The sequence below is a fragment of the Rhinolophus hipposideros genome, assembly GCF_964194185.1.
Source record: "Rhinolophus hipposideros genome assembly, chromosome: 11".
NCBI classification, from domain to species: Eukaryota; Metazoa; Chordata; class Mammalia; order Chiroptera; family Rhinolophidae; genus Rhinolophus; species Rhinolophus hipposideros.
In genome coordinates, this window is record NC_138057.1 from 64,664,309 (window position 1) to 64,683,113 (window position 18,805).

The following is an 18,805-nucleotide window of genomic DNA, read 5'->3' on the forward strand; positions in this document are numbered from 1 at the left end:
AGCATCAGGGTGAAGATATTAGTGTCTCTATTCTTCCTTTCACTGATTTCCCCTCCCTTTTTTTTACCATATTCTTAACTTTGCAAGGTTGTCAGTATCTTCATTCTCTTTTGTGGCCATAACTCAGCCTTTCTGCTTTCTCCTTAAGTTGACTCTAGACATTCAAAACCAATAACAGCATTTATGTTATTTTGACAGTGTAAATGTTATTCATATCTATTAGTGTTCTAAGATTGGGTTTCTTTCCTTCCTGATGACTCTGGGACACTGAAAAAATATTCCTCACAATTGTGTGAATAAATGACAATCTGTGTTAAAGGGCTTAGAGCAATTTCTGGTACAGAGAGTAAGTCCTCAATAAGTATGTCCCGGCATTATTATTACTGTATTTCATTGCATCTGAAATGTCTTTGATTATAAGACGTACCGTTATTGTATGTTCCACAAAGAAAGAAAAAGCAAGCTACCAATTAAACTATAATCCCCAGGAAGTGTGAGACAAATTTCAGGGATATTAAAATGTGAAGACTTGCATCTTAAAATCAATGAAACATGGTACTAGTCTAGCTTTTGGGAAGGGAGATAGAGAGGGAGGGAGGGAGGGAGTCCCTAAATTGTTTGGTAGCATTTCTTGACAAAATAGCAATGTGCCCTTACCATCTCTGTGTGGTTCCCCCCAAAATTACCATTTTGGGTCTTAAGTCTTCCTGCTGCAATTTGGATAGAGTCCATTTAATGTAAGCCTGAGGTAACCCTCCAACCCTAAAGGTTTCCCCTGAGGTTTCCCCTGGATTATATCCACTGTTCCTTAGATTTTGTTTCCCGCAGTCTCTCTTTCCTTATTTTGCTGGAGTCCGTCAAATAACTTCCCAAAAATGGTCAAGTGGAAAGTAAACTTTGAGTCTTTAAATAGCTAAAAATTCCTTTCCTCTAATACGATTTCTTTGAAGTTTTCCTTTAGTATTTGTTTATTTTATAAGGATTATACCTATAATAATTTCTCAAATCTCTTTGAGAATTTTAATTAGGTTTTTTTTAAATTATTAGGTTGGTACAAAAGTAATAGCGATTTAAAAGGTGAAAAATAATTGCAAAAACTGCATAATTGCACCAAGCTAATATCTTCTGTCCTTGAATTACCTTTTCCTTCAGTTTTCCTGTCCCTTTATCCATCTCTTAATGCTGCCAGTTTTCTCCTGATGCCTAGTCTAATTGTTCACCTTTAAGAACACAGGACAGGAATCTGGTGTTGGTTTCTTCTGCGCCTTTATACGTTATAATTACTGTTCTAAATTATTCTATGTACAATAATTTAGCAGCCATCTATCTCATTGTTAAAAAAACAAAAAAGCTTTATTTTCCTGTTGTGGGTAATATAAAACTAATCTATATAGAAAAATACTTGAATTTTTATTTTACAGTGAACTTTTCAAATATATGGTTTGTTATTATCTACTGAAATTAGCATCCTTCTGTCCATTAGGTTACTACTTCTTGGATGGAATTTAATGAATACAAATAGTCTACCTCAGAAAAGGAGGAGGTAATTTAGTAGAGTTTTGTGTATTTCCATTTTTATGTTATCTGTTTTACTTTGCTTTATGTACCATCCATCTTTTATTTCAAGTTGATTAATAATTCCTTTGTGTTTTTGACGGTATTGTGCATTTTCAGTAAATGATGTCTTCACAATTTGATCCTCATTAATTAAGGTATGCAGTCCTGTAAATTGAATGTACATTAAAAGGATGAGATGGTTTGTAATCAAAAGTTTGTTATAACTATTTCTTTTGTGATACAGCATTTCATCTCTTAAATCCATCCGATGCTCCCTCATACCGTGTTTCCCAAAAGTAAGACCTAGCCGGACCATCAGCTCTAAATCGTCCTTTGGAGCAAAAATTAATATAAGACCGGGTATAATATAATATAATACAATACAATATAATATCGGATCTTATTTTAATACAAGACCGGGTACAATATATAATATAATATAAAATAAAAAATAATATAATTAATATAATACTGGGTCTTATATTAATTTTTGCTCTAAAAGACGCATTAGAGCTGATGGTCTGGCTAGGTCTTATTTTCAGGGAAACATGGTATATTGTGTTCGAGTTTGTTCTGTCTTTGAAGCCATAGAATTTTGGCAAACTCATGAAAAGTGCTTCTCAAATACTCAGTTCTGTCTGACATACTGATGAACTATTAATGAATGGTGATGATTATTTTACTTTCAAACTCCTCTTCAGTAGGCAGGGTCATACACTGTGAGCTCTCCTTGATTACTGCATACTAAATAACAATAAAAATAGTCAGTACTTATAGAGTGCTTATTATTTCACTAAGTACTTATGGGACTCAGTTCTCACGGCCCTATGAAGTTAGGACTATAATTAACTCCATTTTACAGATGAAGAAACTAAGGCACAAATGGTCGAACTTGTTAGAGGTCACACAGTAAGAAGGTGAGAGAGCTGGGATTCTGACCTAGGCTGTCTGGTTCCCAAGTTCATGCTCTTAACCATTAGGCTCACTTGCCATGGGTTTGCTTCTGTTATACGGTTCAGCATCCTCCTTCTTAGCACTTAAAAGTCTTTTAGGACCTGGACCAACTCTCCCTCGGTTTTCTTTGTTTCTTCAAAAACTTCATTGCCAAAACTTCTAGTTTTTATTCTTCCTTTTCTAGTCCCAATCTCCATCTGCTTTTATTGTCTAATTCCCCCACAAGGAGGGGATGGACGTGTTTAACAGTTGAGGAGACATATATGCACGGGCTTAAATGCCTACCATGTTGAAGTGCTGAATATATTTTTGTTTAATGTTGAAGCAACTATGCAATTAAAATTTGTAGAAAGAAAAAGAGATAACTTTAATTTCCTCTGCTCTTTCTTTTGAGAAAACTCAGGCTGCTGTGTGGAGAACAGTCTGGGGGCAAGAGTGGACATAGGGACTTCTCAGCTAAGAAAAAAACTTCTGTGTCACTAACAGATTGTAAATCCAGTGCCAAACTCATATTCAAGTCTTAAAATCTGTAATTTCAGATGATCAAAAGGAATATGTCAGAAACAGTAACTTATCCAGGCATTACTATGTTAGCAGTTATTTTCCTCTTGAACATAAGACGAAGCGAATTTCCAGAAGAAAATAAAATAAATCACAAGAGAAAACAAGTGTATAGTTAATATGGAATGGACTAGACTCTTGGTAATTAAAGAGTAGTAATTTATTAAAATTTTACCTCAATAAATTAAAAAAAATAAAATAAAATAAAATAAATAATTTTTTTAAAAAAATTTAAATCAGAAAGATATATACCAAAATGTATCCAGTGGCTATTTTTGGATGATGGATTTATAGGCAGTTTTGCTTTCTTCTTTATACCTTTATACCTTTTCTTCTTTATACCTTTATACCTTTATTATTTGGGGGAAATTTTTATAATAAACATGTATTGCTTTTATGATAAAATGAATAAAATTATTTTTATTAGGAGAAATATACATGAAATAATCTTGTAAATAGTTGCCCTTTAACCATCTGTTTTCTTTAACTTCAGACATTTCTAAATTAGAATACTTACACTTATGCAAAGCATATTTAAGGGGATGTAATCTCACTGATATGAAGTGCAGTCGTGACTGATTCCTGAACCGCAAGAACTATCACTAATCATTTGAAAATGATTTCACATTCAGTAAAATTTTACTTCAGAGTCAGATGTTGAAAACAATGAAAGAACACGTACAGGTTGATGGAATAATGCCTGGTTAACAGTATTCTGTGCCAAATAGTAATAGAGTATCATAAAATAAACTGAAAAGGAGGGCCATGTGTGAAAAACTGTGGCTTCATGACTGAAACTATAAAATGTAAATATCACATCTGTAATGAATCCATGTATCCTAAACTACTGCCTTAAGGAAAATAAGAATTAAAAAACCAGGTTCTTTTTGGAAATTGTATACGATGTTTTGTATATCAAAGTCTGATGGTAGCAGCTCACTATATATTTTGTATATTACACCAGCCACAGATATTTCAGAAAGCACTCTTGATTCAGTGTCTCTGGCAGTATAATAAAAACGTGGGGGAGAAATCTCTACAGTCTCTAATAAGCAGTATATCAATGAGTACTGTCAGATTCTGTAGAAAATTCCACAGCATGATTTATTACATTAATTACAGCCATGTGGGTTTCATGCTGCTAAGCCCGAAAATGCAGCCACATTCTAAAGTTGATTTAAAATATAGTTTGGCCAAGATGAAAGTGCTTCTTATTGTGATTAATGTAGTACAATATTTACTCTCTTGTTCTATTCTTTTGCTTTTGGAATGCTTAATTTCTTTTCTGTGACTTGAAATTAAGTTTGAGATTTGAGAAGCTTCATCTAGTTTTTCTTTACTCCTGTCATCTGGTTTCACTTTTGCCTTTTTGTGTCTTCTTAGTTGTCACTGAATGTTGCATCTCCTTTTATGTGAACAGCCTGTTTGAATTCTTGCCCTTCCAAGCAAATGAGCTGTCGCTAGCTACCTTGTTTCCCCGAAAATAAGACCTAGCCGGACAATCAGCTCTACTGCGTGTTTTGGAGCAAAAATTAATATAAGACCCTGTCTTATTTTACTATAAGACAGGGTCTAATATAATGTAATATAATATAATGTAATGTAATAATATAATAATGTAATACCGGGTCTTATATTAATTTTTGTTCCAAAAGATGCATTAGAGCTGATTGTCCGGCTAGGTCTTATTTTCGGGGAAACATGGTAGGAGGACTGACCTCAGGGCTCGTTAAGTCACATCTGGAATGCTACAGCTCTTTTTGAGGAGAGGGAGCAATTGAGGAGAAACTCTCAGTTTCTTAATTCAGAAGAGCATTCTTAGAAGAGAGAATTCCACCCTTGTTTAGTACTGTACGGAATTCATACAGTCACTTAATGTCTCTTCTTATAGTGACATGATAAGCTTGTCAAATCACAGGATTCTAGGTCGTGTGCAATGGAAGGTCTCTTAAGAGAAGTTTTAGATGTAAATAGTAACTCCAGTTGTTTACATATGTCTGTGACAGGATATGTTCAGTTATGCACGAATACCTAACATTGGTGACCTTTATAGATCTAGCTTGGAAGAATTAGCAAGTATTTGTTACAAATTAAAGCATCAGTAGAGGAGGAACTCCGGTGAAGTAGACTTTGATTTGGTGGGTTGGAACACATTTGTAAGCAGTGATAGTTTAGAGTTCCCAACACCCAACTAAGTGGTTTGCTTTCCTATCTTATTCAATCCTCACACAATCCTTAACAGATAGGTACAATTATTATTTTATATACCCACTTTACAATTGAAGAAGCCGAGTGCACACAGATGCACACAGCTGGTGTTTGAACTGCATTCTTACTGGCAAAGCTGGAGCCATTGATCTTTGCTACACTGCCTATGTCAGGTGCCTGAAAGGACCAAGTTAGGATTAGATTTGAAAAATATTTGGGGAGTTAGCAAAACAGTGTTGAACTTAATTTCAGAAAAGTTGCAAAAGAAAAAGTCTGAATCCAGTGGATTTTAGAGGGAAAGTAATTATGTAACTGTCATGCAGGGTCTCAGCTTCCGCTCCCCACATAAGAACACAGGACATGGTGAGGCCAAAAAGGAACACCCACGGAGCCACAGATAGGGGAGTCACGCCACTATATTCTCACTGGCAGCTGGTCGAGACACAAAAGCAAACTTCTGCCAGTACCCCACCAAGGGGTCTTCCTGCACTCAGGGTCTCACTGGCGGCCGGGGGGAGACACAGGAAGTAGGATCAACATAATCCGCAATCCACAATCCGCTTGCTAACTGCACTTGCTAGCCGCAATCCGCCATATGCTTCTCTGCCAACCAACCCTACCTGATAGCTGCAATCCGCACTTGCTAGCGTAGCTACGGCAGTTATATCAGTGGCCAATGGCTAACTGGTTACAGCTGACGGCCATCTACTACCGGAGCCAGCACCTCTCCTTGAGGTCGAGAGCCTGGAAATTGCTAACTCATTCACTCATTATTTTGTTCATTATTTTGTTGAATAATAATACCAGTTAGACAAGTATGATTTTTGATAGTATTTTTTCACTGAAGCAGAAATCATTTAAACGCTTATTATTTATTTATTTATGAAGCAACTGTCCTGCCTGGGAATTAAGAATTTTTCAGATCAGAAAGTCTGTTATTCCAGCAGGGCTGCAAGTGCTGTAACTGAGGCTGGTCTTGGCCTGGGGCTGATGTGCAGAAGTCATTTTCTAGGCATTCTAGGGAAAGGGAGGGAGGTACGGCACTGTTTCTCAAAACATGACCTAGTAGACCACACCTATATTAGAATCATCTGAGAACTTGTTTAAAATGCAGACTCCTGCACCCTACTCGCCATAAATTAATTCCTGTTGTGAGGATCTGCAAGGTCAGTACCTGGTCTCCTTTACACAGGCAATACCTTACCCCACCTTTCAACACACACAACTCCTTGGCCTGATTTAATTCGTGTATAGAGATAACAGTTGTGGGGACAGAGTCCCAGAGAGCAGTTTCCATGCTCTCCGCCTCACGGGGAAAGGTGCTGGCTTGGGTAGTAGATGGCCATCAGCTGTTACCGGTTAGCCATTGGCCACTGATATAACTGCTGTGGCTACGTTGGTGGGTTGGTAGGAAGAGAAGCGAACAGCAGGTTGTGGATCCTGTGGCTCCTGCTTCCTGTGTCTCCAACCCAGCCGCCAGCGAGACTGTAGTGGTATGACTCCCCTGTCTATGGCTCCGTGGGTGTTCCTTTTTGGCCTCACCATATCCTGTGTTCTTATGTGGGGAGTGGGAGCTGAGACCCCCCCCATGACAACAGTGAATATGCATGAGGAAGAGAAGGGTTTTTGGTTGTACTTTGCTTAATAATACTGGTGTTTTTTGTGCTCTATTTCATTTCTAAATTTTTGTTAAGGAGAAAATTGTCCAGATGCTCCAGAGTCACAAAACAGAACCAGAAGAAAGGAGCGGATGACTAATGTTTATTTAAGTGATTACTGTTTCAGTGAAAAATACTATCAAAAATCATACTGGACTGCTATAGCTGTTCTAAATTTTCAGGCTCCTGAAGTATGTTTTACTCCCACTAGTAGAAAAGCTTAACCGAGTATAAAAATAATTTGCTGGTCAGATAGCTATAATAGCATACAAGTCTGGCTTCAATTAGTGAGGGTAACAATCCTAGAAAATAGCCTGCATTTTTAAGTTCTCGGAGAAAGCATCAAAATGTGCGAGGAGTTGGATGTTTAAAGGAGAGAGAACGCACTGACTTTTTAATAAATTTTATGGTAGTTATAAGGTTATCTTAATTTGCTTTCCACTTCTAAAGTAAATATAGCTAACTATTTTTTTCTTTTTCAATAAATTGCAGGAGTTAGGAACTAGTGCTATTTAAAAAAAAAAAAGAAACACGAATGTTGGCAAGTTATGATTTTTGTAACCCCTGACAAAACTGAAGTTGGCCCGTGTCCCAGGATGACCAGCCAGGTCATATATATTTTTATAACACCAATATTATTTTCCTTGAACATAGAAAAAGTCATAAGAAAAGTTCTTTCAAGTGAATACTTGTATGAAAGAAGTAAATACCTAGTGGGCAACACCATAATGGCAGTATAATCTCTTTTAAAGTGGAAGTCGGGATTGGAGAATGGCAACTATTCCTTGATTTTTATCGATATTATTCTAGTATGGACTTTTGTTAAAGTATTATCTTTTTTCCTTATCCTAAGAGTAAGATAAAGATGTTGTCTTGTGGCAATTTGTGTGACAGCTGGTCCTTATTTCCTAAGGAATTCGCCCTGGGAAAAGCTTCCAGTGGCCTCTTGTATCATTTCATACCATTGTTCCAGACATCCGTATACGTCACCTGCCCTGTCCACACCTGACCCTCTGAAGAGCCTTAACAAAGGATAAGGAGTCTGTAAGAGTCCGATTGTGAGTCCCAAAATTTAATTTTATGCTACTCACTTTTGTTTTAGTCCTTTCTAAATGTAGTCAGTATTGTTGGTCTAAAGTGGATTGTGTGATTACACACACAGAGTTATCTCTAACGTTCCTTTCAGCTTTTGTGTTAATTCAGTTAACAGTTTTTTTAATGAATGCTGCATTCTCAAATGCTTTTCCAGACGCTGGGAATAAAGCAGTGAAATCCTGGCTCTTACGTAGCTCACAGCCCACTGTGGAGGGACAGATGCTAAGCAAGGTTATCAAGTAAATTTGTGATATGTCAGATGCTGATAAGTGTAGGAAGAAAATAACAGCATAAGGGGAGTAAAAAATGTCAGAGGGGGAGAATTGAGGTGTCGAATTTTTTTTTCCAAAGCAGTTTCTTCAAATGTTTGGCATTTAGAGGTTCTTTGCACTTAGAATATTCAGTCTCCTCTCTTTGGTGTATATATTTGTAATTATATAAGACTCTCCAGGTGGTCATCCCACTGATCTAGCTTTATTCCCTACTCCGACCCTCCTCCCAACCCCAAACCAGGGTCAATGCTTTACAGTCCTCCTGAGCAGAAGCCACATTCCTTCCCATCTCTTCCCCTTGGCTCATGCAGTTATTTTCCTGGAATGCCCTACCCTCCTATTCTGATTAACCAAATGATACCCATCCTTTAATACCTAACCGGAGTCCCTAGTTCCCCAAAGAATAAACCTCCAACACAGCTCAAGCTCTATTTGACATCTCTCTCTTTTCTTTCTGAATTCCTATAGGACTTTGAGCCACAAACGCAATTCCTAATTACACAGCTGTGTATAGTCTTTTTAATTAGTTTTCTGTGTGACAGTCATCTTTTCCAGCTATGATGGAATCTACATGCCCATCAGGGGACTTGCCTTGGACTACTACACCCCACAGACCTGCTTGAAATGCTAGAGGGCATAGTGGGTACTCACAAATGTGGATTAAATATTAATTCCAACTGCAGCCTCATAAATATAAATCTACTCACCAGATTTTTTTTTTTACTTTTCAAATTTAAAACACATTTTTATTTAATAAGCTCATGGATTTATCATTTACTGATTTATAAAGAGAATTTGAACATCATTTCTCTTATCAAGTGAAAAGACAAAATACCCTTCTTAAATGAAAATAAGTTAAACATCAAGAAATGTGTCTTATTGCTTCAGATGTATTGCTTTAATAAAATCATAAAACGGATGTGATAGCTAAGTATATTTTTTGTTAAATTGAGTGCTACAGCAATAGAAGTAAATGGATCTGAATTTAAATCCAACGTAAATCTCAAATTCAGTGAGAACACAAGATACTGCACTAATTACATGTTTTTCCATGCCATCTCCTAACAATGGAGGAAATGATTGGATTAATGGGCCATGAAGACTATGTAAATAAGTACAGAAAAGCTGTCTGTGTAAAAAGTTTACTCAGGGTCTTGATAAGAGTTCCTCAGCCAGTGCTGAGGCTCTTCCCTCTTTAGGATGCAGATCTCTGGAAATCAGTAACCTAAAACCTTTCTATTTTTTGGCTATATTTGTTGAAGGTTCATTTCATTGTACGTGTTTCCCCCACTGTCAGAAAGTAGAGTGTTCCTATGAAACCTTTCATAAGCCAAAAAGGCGTAAAGAAGCTATTACCATTAACTTAATATGTCTTTATTTTTGTTCACCACGATTGAAATGCTTGATTATGTCCAGTTTTACACTGATCATAACACCCTTACAAGTTCGCTTAGGCTTTTCTGATACCTTAGGTTGCGTTTTGCTAATGGGTGCACAAAGTAAATGGAGATGAAGCCCAGATGCTCAGACAGTTCACAGCTATGGCAGCCTGGTACTGAGATGCCGAGTGTAGTTCCCGGGGAAGGAGCTGGGTGGGGCCTTTCTCGCAGCCTGGGGCCCGCACTGCTGCTGTAATGGCAACACAACAAACGCTGAATGCTAGTTTTACTTTTTGCCTTTTTTCGTAAAAGCGAAAATCCTCTTCAAATGTTTTTCGGTTGGTGAAAACAGGTAGTACTAATGTAGGTGTTTCTTAAGAGCAAAGTGGCATAATGCAAACTTTCGAAAAGCGGGGAGGATACCTGTATTAGGTGTTAAAGGATGGCTTCTCCTTTTGAGAAGCTTAGAGAGAGTAAATCGAAGTAATAAATATTATGGCTCTTGTGGATGATACAAGAAATAAATGACCATTCATTCGAAGAACCAAGGTCATTCATACTTTCTCCTTGTGGTATACTTACTAATGCTGCTTAATTAAGTCCAACAGACTTCAACTTTTACCTACATATGCCGTAAAAGAACTTTGAAAAGTTGTATACTATGCGCTCATTTTTAAATTGATAAACAGGTTTTCAACATAAGTTTAAATTCATTTATTTTTGTAAACAAATAGGTAGAAAATATTGAATATTATATAAAATGAAGATGAGGATTGACTAACTAGAATCAATATTTCATATGATTTTATACTAGTTGTTAAGCATCTTATAAATAAAAGCACACTGAATCTGACAGAGTTGAATAAAATTTTAACAGTTTGGCAGTCCTGCAGAATATTCCAATTCCAGTTAAAAGAATCCATCTACCTCACTAACCCTTTCAGAAGTCCTGAATTCAGAACACTTCAGTTCAGGCATAATTATCATATTTCTCATGGCAGATTTCACGTATATTATAATATGTATAAGTCAGAGAAGGACAAGAAACATGGACTTAATCACCAATTTGTAAATTTTCCTTGGCTCTTTAGTGTTTTACACCCCAGAGTATGTACCGTGGTAGATTTAAGATGGCAACACATGCATACTCAGTCTTCATTCACTTTAGACAAATAAGTTTTAGAAAAGATTCCATGTGAAAGTTGAGGAACTGGAAATTTTTCCCCTGAAGTTGTCTATGGATGTTTATTTCTTAGAAAGTCTTTGAAGTTTGAAGACCCTGTGATAGATATTTGAACAAGTAGCCAAAGTAAACGGATGTGTTGGCCCCTTTGGCTTTACATATAAACATTCAACGAAGCCAGCAAGATAAAGGTTACATGTAACCTGTGGCTTCCATCTTTTTGATGGTAAGCTACACATCTTTTTGTACACATCTTTATTGTTGATATATAAACAGTGCGAACTGAAAGAAAATAGCGTAACTGAAAGTTAAGTCTAATGAAGCATAAAATATACTTGAATATATTTGAATTTTGGAAATATGATCTCAAAAATGTACCTATAACATACCTAATTTGCTAGTGAATTTTAGTTGATTTCATTTTATAAGTTATGAGTATTTTGGCAATTATACCTTAGAATTGTTATTTTAAAACAACACGGTCATTCGTAAATGTGTACAGTAATAACAAAAAAGCAGTGTGTTTTGTGAATAAAATTGAGTTTATTAGAAATTTTATTTTTGTTGTATGTGGTTATTACAAATAATTACTTCCACTGAGCAACCTTGCAAGTTAAAGTTTTCCTAAATAAGATAATTAGGATAAACAGAATATTTTACCTTATACCTTAAGATCAGAAATTACATTTTTATGTTGTTTTAAATTAACCTCAATGTTTGCCTCTCAACAATCAATAGGATAGCCTGGTTTTCTATTGTGTAATTTTATTTTTAGGACTTCTTTTTTGAGTTTCATCCAGACCATATCTGACATACTAGTGATGATTTTGACACAATGTTAATGTTAAACTTCCAAATATAAATTACATATTACAGAAAGGAAACCATTTAAATGATCATTGAGCTTAATCATTGTAAAAATAATTGAGTAAAATAGAATAGAGTTTTCTTCATAAGACGTAAGCACTAGAACATGGTTTCTCAAAATGTGTTCTTTCAAACCTCATCTTGACTATGGAGGTGCTAGTAAAAATGCAGATTCCTAGGCCTGCCACCATGGAATCTGATTTTGATCGAGCATCTGAGTGACTGAATCACACTCAAGTATGAAAACCCCTACTCCAGAGCAACATTACTTAATCATGGATGAACCATAATGGGAAGAGCCACATTCAGTCCTTGGTGGCAGAGTATATAAATAATACATTAATAAAATAAGACAATCTTTTCAGGAGACACACTCCCTTCCTTACATCTTGATTATAATAGCCTAATTCAAATTCCATTATCTTGTCTTTATAGCTGTGAAGTTTTATCCTCATTACTTTCCAAAGTGCCAAATATTTTTATCACTTATTACAAACTGCCCTGCAGTAACATACAGAATATTTATACTGTGCTTACCTGAATTCCTGTAGAATAAGTGTTGAATTAACTACTGTAAATGATATGTTTAGTAATTTTTAAATATAGATCTCCAGTGATGTGTGCTAAATAACAAATTTGAATATTTTAATTCAATAAAATGGAACCAGTACAACCTCTGGTTTCACAAATGAAGTGATTCGAAATGAATGTATCAGCTCTAACAAGGCCCTTGCACACTGCACTAGGATAAATAGCACGTTTCTGTCTCACATTTTTCCTAAAATGAAGTCTGCTTCTAATCTCACTCTTTCCACAAACCTTCACGCACTAAACTATGTGCCAGTGACTCGAGAAGCTCATTTTGATTGCAATTGGCCCTACTCTTGTCTAGTACATCATTTGTGAAACTGAAGTTTGCTATTATAATGCAACAGGTATGTAAATAACATTTATTAGTGCTCTCTATAAAATTGATTTCTTCTCTCCCTTTTCATTATGAAAGGAAACTTTATTTCAGAGTAGAAAGTGCATTGTCTGAACTCATCAACACCCTCTCTATCCCTCCCCTCCCCAATTTGTTGCAGACCAGGATGAAAGAGCAGCTGAGCTCAGCAGGGAGCAGAATGAGAAAACCATCCGGAGCACGCAGACCGCGCTCCGCAATTTCCGCGAGTTCCTCATCTCCAAGTACCCTTCTGAAACAAGAGAGATCTATGTTATCCCCTGTAAGGAGTTGGATGCCTACCTTGCCTCTTTCTTTGTGGATGCCAGGCAGAAGGATGGGTCCGAATATGAACCCAACAGCTTGGCCAATTACCAGTGTGGACTGGAACGGTACCTGAAAGAACACAGGTATGGCTACAGTATCACCAGGGATAAGGAATTCAAGTGTTCCCAAGAGGCCCTGAAACAGAAGCAAATTGAACTCCGCTGCAAAGGTAAAGGAAATAAGCCACACAAGTCCATGAAGCTCACCTTTGCTGATGAGCTCATTCTGCGGAAAAGGGGACTGCTAAGCCGATACAATCCTGAGGGTCTGCTCAACCTCGTCTGGCTCAACAACACGAAAGCTTTTGGGCACTGCACAGGCTTCCATGGATCTACCTTGAAGTGGGGTGATATCCGGCTCCGGATAACAGAAACGGGGCTGGAGTACTTAGAGTGGATGGGTCAAGATACCGGTGACCTGAATGCTAAAACCAAGAGAGGGGGGACGGACTCCCGTGTGTATGCTACCCAGCATGCCCCACAGACATGCCCTGTCCAGGACTATAAGGAGTATGCCCAGCGGAGGCCTCCTGCCATGCGCTATGAGGATGCCCCTTTCTACTTGTCCATCAAGCCGGTTGTGAACTTGGCAGCTCTGCATTGGTACAACTGCCAGGCCCTCGGCAAGAACAAGCTGGCCAAGATGGTGAAGACCATGTGCGAGAAGGGCAACATCCCTGGCAGGAAAACCAACTTCAGTGTGTATCAGAGCTGCAGCACCTTGTCCGAGGCCCAGAGCAACCAGCTCGTGCTGATATGTAACAATCTGAGCCAGCAGGCCGCCCAATCGGTGGCTGGGCACTCCAACAGTGGTAATTTCATCGTCTCCGCCTCCTATGACTCTTCCTCAGACACTGCTTGACCAGGTGGCTTGAGCGTGACCCCCGTGTGGTTACTGTGTCCAGAGGAACTGTGATTATACACTGCTTCTCGTTCCCTTTCCTCTGCCCTCAGTGGTAACTTTATAAAAGTATAAATATATATTTTTTCTTTTTACAAATAAGCCAAGGGAGATAGTTTAGTATTACTAGCATAGTATTTATAGGCTTAAAACAAATGTACTTGTGGGTGATTAAATGTAATTACTGTTACAGACTTGACAAAACCATAGTGGTTCTCAGGCAACACAAAATAGAGAAGGAATTCCGTTTCTGGAAAAACTCAAAATGGAAACTGAGAATCGTCCTAGATGCTTGTGTCTTCAACTCCTTCCCACCCCACCTCTCATTTTGAGTCTTCTAATAAATGGCTTTATTTTTTTAATTTTTAAAATTCTCTATGAACCAGGAGAAGATAACACTAACTTTACTGCTTTTACAAAATTGTATTTATTCAGATCCAGAATATGAAAGTGTTGATATAAGCTCGATATCAAATTATTTATATACTTTTCTTTTTTTCTTCTTAGTTAGAATTTTAGCCCCTGTGCCTCATTTTTTTGCAATGTGTGAAAATCTGGATGTTTACCTAACATTTTTTCTTTTTGGAGGAAATGAGGTAGAAGGAGGGAATAAAGCTGCCATTCTTTTTGGAACATACATAGTTTTTAAATAATATGCAAAGTCCAATTGCATAATTGTGGGTGTTTTTTTGAAAAAAGACTGTTATATAGCTTGATTTTACTTTTGTGCTTGAACCTGGGTAGAATGTTTTTGTTCCCTAAGAAATCAGTGTAAATGAAATTTGATTATCAGATTTACAAGAAATTTAAAACTACCAAAGCTTTGAAAATGTTCCCAAGCGTTAGATTGTATATCAAGCATAAAGAGAAGGTAGAAAATGGGAAAGTCTTACTAAAAGATTTAGAAGCACTAGTTAAGACAACAAAAAAACTCATCGTCTTCAAAGCTTAGATCCCCCCCTTGAATTATTTATTTATAAGGATTAAATATCAGTATCTTTTCCCTAGGGGATTACTTGACTGTAGTTGAGATCAAAGGAGTATTGACGCTCATTTAAGGTAACAACATTTTGTTACCAGATTTAGCTGAATTCAAAGCATTCTTGAAAATGTGCCAAGTTTCTTTTAAAGTAAATAAATATAAATGCATTTATCTGCAATATCCTGCAGTTATAATAATAATAATTTTGGTTAAAAAACTCTTTGTGGTGGTTTTCCCAAGGTGTTTATTTTCAAGTCTTGAAGGCTGGGGTGAATTATTAGTTAAGATACTTCAAAAATAAAATAAATTTAGACATTAGGACCATAGTAAAGCTGAGCAAGGTTCACATCCTATATGATCATTAACATAAAAAAATCCAAATATTAATTGCTTTGTTGAATCTGGGCATTCTGTTGGGAGTATTTGTTCTTCAAGGCAACCTCATAATTCACATTAGCTAGGAAGGTAGGTGGTATTTTATGTGTTAATTTATTGTACAGCCAGGAGAGATTTCATTTTGATTTGCCGAGTAATCCCATTAGCTGAGCTTTCCCATGGGTGTGCAGCTCTTCCCACGACTAAGTCACAGCTCCTAAAGCCCAATTGCTCTAAGCTGTGACCTTTCCTTTGGCTCAGGAGTAGGAAGTCTGTTGTGGACTTTGTGTGGTGGAGTCAACTTCATTGCATGACTTTTCCTCCATAGAAAGGCATCCAGAAACAAGAAGAAAGGTCGGAAGATATCTTGCTTTGCTTTTTGTATTGATGATGATAAGTACCATTTGGGGGCCAATATGTGTGCTAGCACTGTGCTAAGTGATGTACATGCGTCACTTATATAAGAAAGTTACTAATTGTAGGGAAATTAGGAAATACAGATAAGCATAAAGAAAAGAAAATACATACTCGTAAATCTGCTAGCCAAAAATAACCACTGTTAACTTTCTTGTAAATATTTCTTAAGATATTTCAGTTACATGCATATTTACTTCTAGATGCGTTCATTATCTTTAATCCTTTCAACAACTTTGAATGGAAGGTTAGTTATCTCCATTTTACGTTGAGATCAAGACAAATCATTGAGATAATAACTGAGGAAATGGTACTTTCTGTCATCTGACTCCAGTTTTTTGTTATTTACCTTTCTTAGTTTGAACTCGTAATTAGTTTCTAGCGATTTGAGCCAGATACGGGGACACAGTGTCTTCCCATCTCTCTAGGCTGTCCGATTAAAAGGAATGCTGAGTTCTCTCTCACAGTGGCACACTGTGTCCCCTAGTCCCCCCTCTTCCGTTCATTTTGAACCACGGAGTCTCTTTCTCTGGGTTCTCTTTACAAAACATTTCTGTTGTCCTTATTCTAAAACTGGTCTATAAGTTCACGGGACATCCTACTGTCAAATAACTTTTTAAAAGTAAGGATATTTTTACATAGGTTACCTCTGATGTTTAAAAAAATGTTTCAGTAAAACTAAAAATATGGTTGTGCGTTTCATTTTTGCATTGACTTTTTTTTTATTTCTTGGTATGTTTTTGACAGCAAAGTTTGTCACAAGGAAAAAGGGCAGTCAGTTTGCATTGACAAAACAGTATTAGGAAGTTTCTATTTGTGTTTATTGAGGTACTAACATTAAAATGTCTCTCCTGTTTGATCCTGTTGCATTTAGAAGAACACGGTTAAATTGAGAATGTGAATTGTTTTTTTTATTTATTTATATTCTGCTTTGATGACTCAAACCAAATAGGAAAATTATTTCCTAAAGAACAGCTTGGTAGAAGTATAGCCAAATTATAGTCTCTTTGAGTTAAATTGTGAAAAATTATCTGCAGCTACCTCTAAATTTTGTGTGTTTGTATAAACAATACTGAGAATATACCACTGTTTGTTATAATAATTTAAAAAAAAATTATGTCCCTACTGTGACAGTGGTAGATGCCAAACTCTTACATGTGCTTTAGCAAAAATTCAACAATCCAGCAGATACTCAGTTCAACATAGTGTGCTGCCTTTCCATGCAATCACATAGTTCATACAAAAACTATTATATAAAACTTTATTTGCAATGTTTACACTTTAAAGTCCGTGTAATGTCATGTAAGAAATTTTCCAGTGCCCCTCCCATGACTCTGGAAGTTTTGCACTGTGTAAGGACAATGCCAAACCCATCTGTCAGTTTGGATGACATAGCTGCATAATTCAGTCTCCTAGGTTCGTGTGAGTGACTGGCTATTGAAAACCATAGATGGTATATATTTTTTTTAAAACCATACTGTTTGAAAAGGTTAGTGATATTCAAGATGTTTATCCAACAGAACTTATTCTTAAGATTCCATTTGGTACCTTGGTTAATAGGGCTGGTCTGAATATGATCCATAAATACACATTAACTATTTAAAATGTTTGTTATTTTACAATTGTTTTTCCTGATGTTAAGTTTTCCCCAAGTTAATTCACTTTTCCCTATGTTAAATCACTTCCTGATCTATAAAAGGTTAATCTAAAAAGTTTCTACCATAGATTGGGTCTCTTTGGTTTTTCAGTTAGGTGATTGTTAGCTGAAACCTTCATCGTATTAACTTATCCATGTACTATGACTTAGCTTCCAGGTGTCAATAAATCAAGTGACTTACCCGAGATGAAAATTTGTTATCATGTCAACAAATATTTGAGCACCTAGTGTCTAGACACGGGGAGGGTACAAAGATACATAAATAGTCCCTGCTCTCAACAAATTTATAAAAGATACTGTAATAAAAGTTTTATTTCATTTTTTGAGAGCCCATCAAAAAACTCTATGCCAGTACTGTTTTTCATAGTTTCCCAACCTTTGTACAATAACCATTGAATATGTTGATTTGTTAGAGAATAACATAATATTGCTTTGGGTATTTTGTGGAGAATCTTCCTTAGAGCCTGTTTTAAAATCAATAAAAAGGCCAAGCCATTTCTGCACCATCCATTGTGCTCACATAGGTATGCGTGCTTGAGAATGTGCAGATTGTCATCACTGACTATCATTTATTGAGTTCTTACAGTGTACCATAGTACTAAGTGCTTCCGTGAGCTGTTTCACTTGATTCTCACCGTAGTCCTGTGAGGGTGGATATCATTATTTCTCTTTTCTGAGTGAGGAAATCCAGAGAAGTCAGTGGGTTGCCCCTGTCACAGTTAATACTTAAGAGCATCAGGATCTGAAACTAGATCCAGATACTATTAAGCACCGTCATTTTCTGCGGTAGTTGCTTGTTCACAAAGTGATTTGCTGTGCTTCTGTAGACCCTCTGAAGTGGTAAATTATCAATGAAATCCCTGGTGTGATAAAATCATCAATATTCATTCAACTCCGAATTGATTGAGAGCAGTGCCATCACCTGTCATGTTTGGTGGCACATTGTTGAGGCCCCATTACTGTACTTATTTTGAGATAGGTCAGCAGAGTTCATTTCCCCCCAGCCATGAGTAGAGAACAAAAATTTGTGTCACTCTTTAAAGGACACTTTGTTGTGGAGATGAGTGTGTACGTGTACACGTAATTACATATTTAAAAATGATTGGCATTTGTTTTTACCCCGTTTCAAGAGAGTTCCATTTAATTCAGACAGGGAAAGGGGAGGTTCTAGTCAGAGAAAACACCCCTCATAAGCCCAAAAGTGTACTGCCATTCGCCAGATACTAAATACTGGTTGCCAGCCTGTCAGGAAATTTGGTCTTGCCTATAAATGTGGTGCCAGCAAGTTAACATAATTAAGAACAATATTGTTCTTAATTTTTTTTGATCAGTCATGATTATTTACAACAAAGATTTTGGGGAAAAATACTGTCTGTATGATTCTCAGAATTAGAGATTGATTGTGAAACCATTCAGATTTGTTTCTAGTTTGACTATCTCCGCAGTTTAATATGCATATTAGAGACAAAAGCT

At 36.6% G+C, this 18,805-nt stretch overlaps 1 protein-coding gene across 4 annotated transcripts in view; it reads left to right on the forward strand.

Moving 5' to 3' along the window:
- Nucleotides 1–18,805, forward strand: part of KIAA1958 — a 129,397-nt gene that overhangs the window by 80,911 nt on the left and 29,681 nt on the right. Inside the window, exon 3 of one of the 4 annotated variants that reach the window (XM_081065399.1) lies at nucleotides 12,820–13,815. The exons of 2 other annotated variants lie outside the window; for them this stretch is intronic. In XM_081065399.1, coding sequence (XP_080921525.1) covers nucleotides 12,820–13,815 — 996 coding nt within the window. Of the gene's footprint in view, nucleotides 1–12,819; nucleotides 15,764–18,805 lie in introns of those variants that run through there. One more of the 4 variants, XM_081065400.1, reaches the window with a different exon arrangement.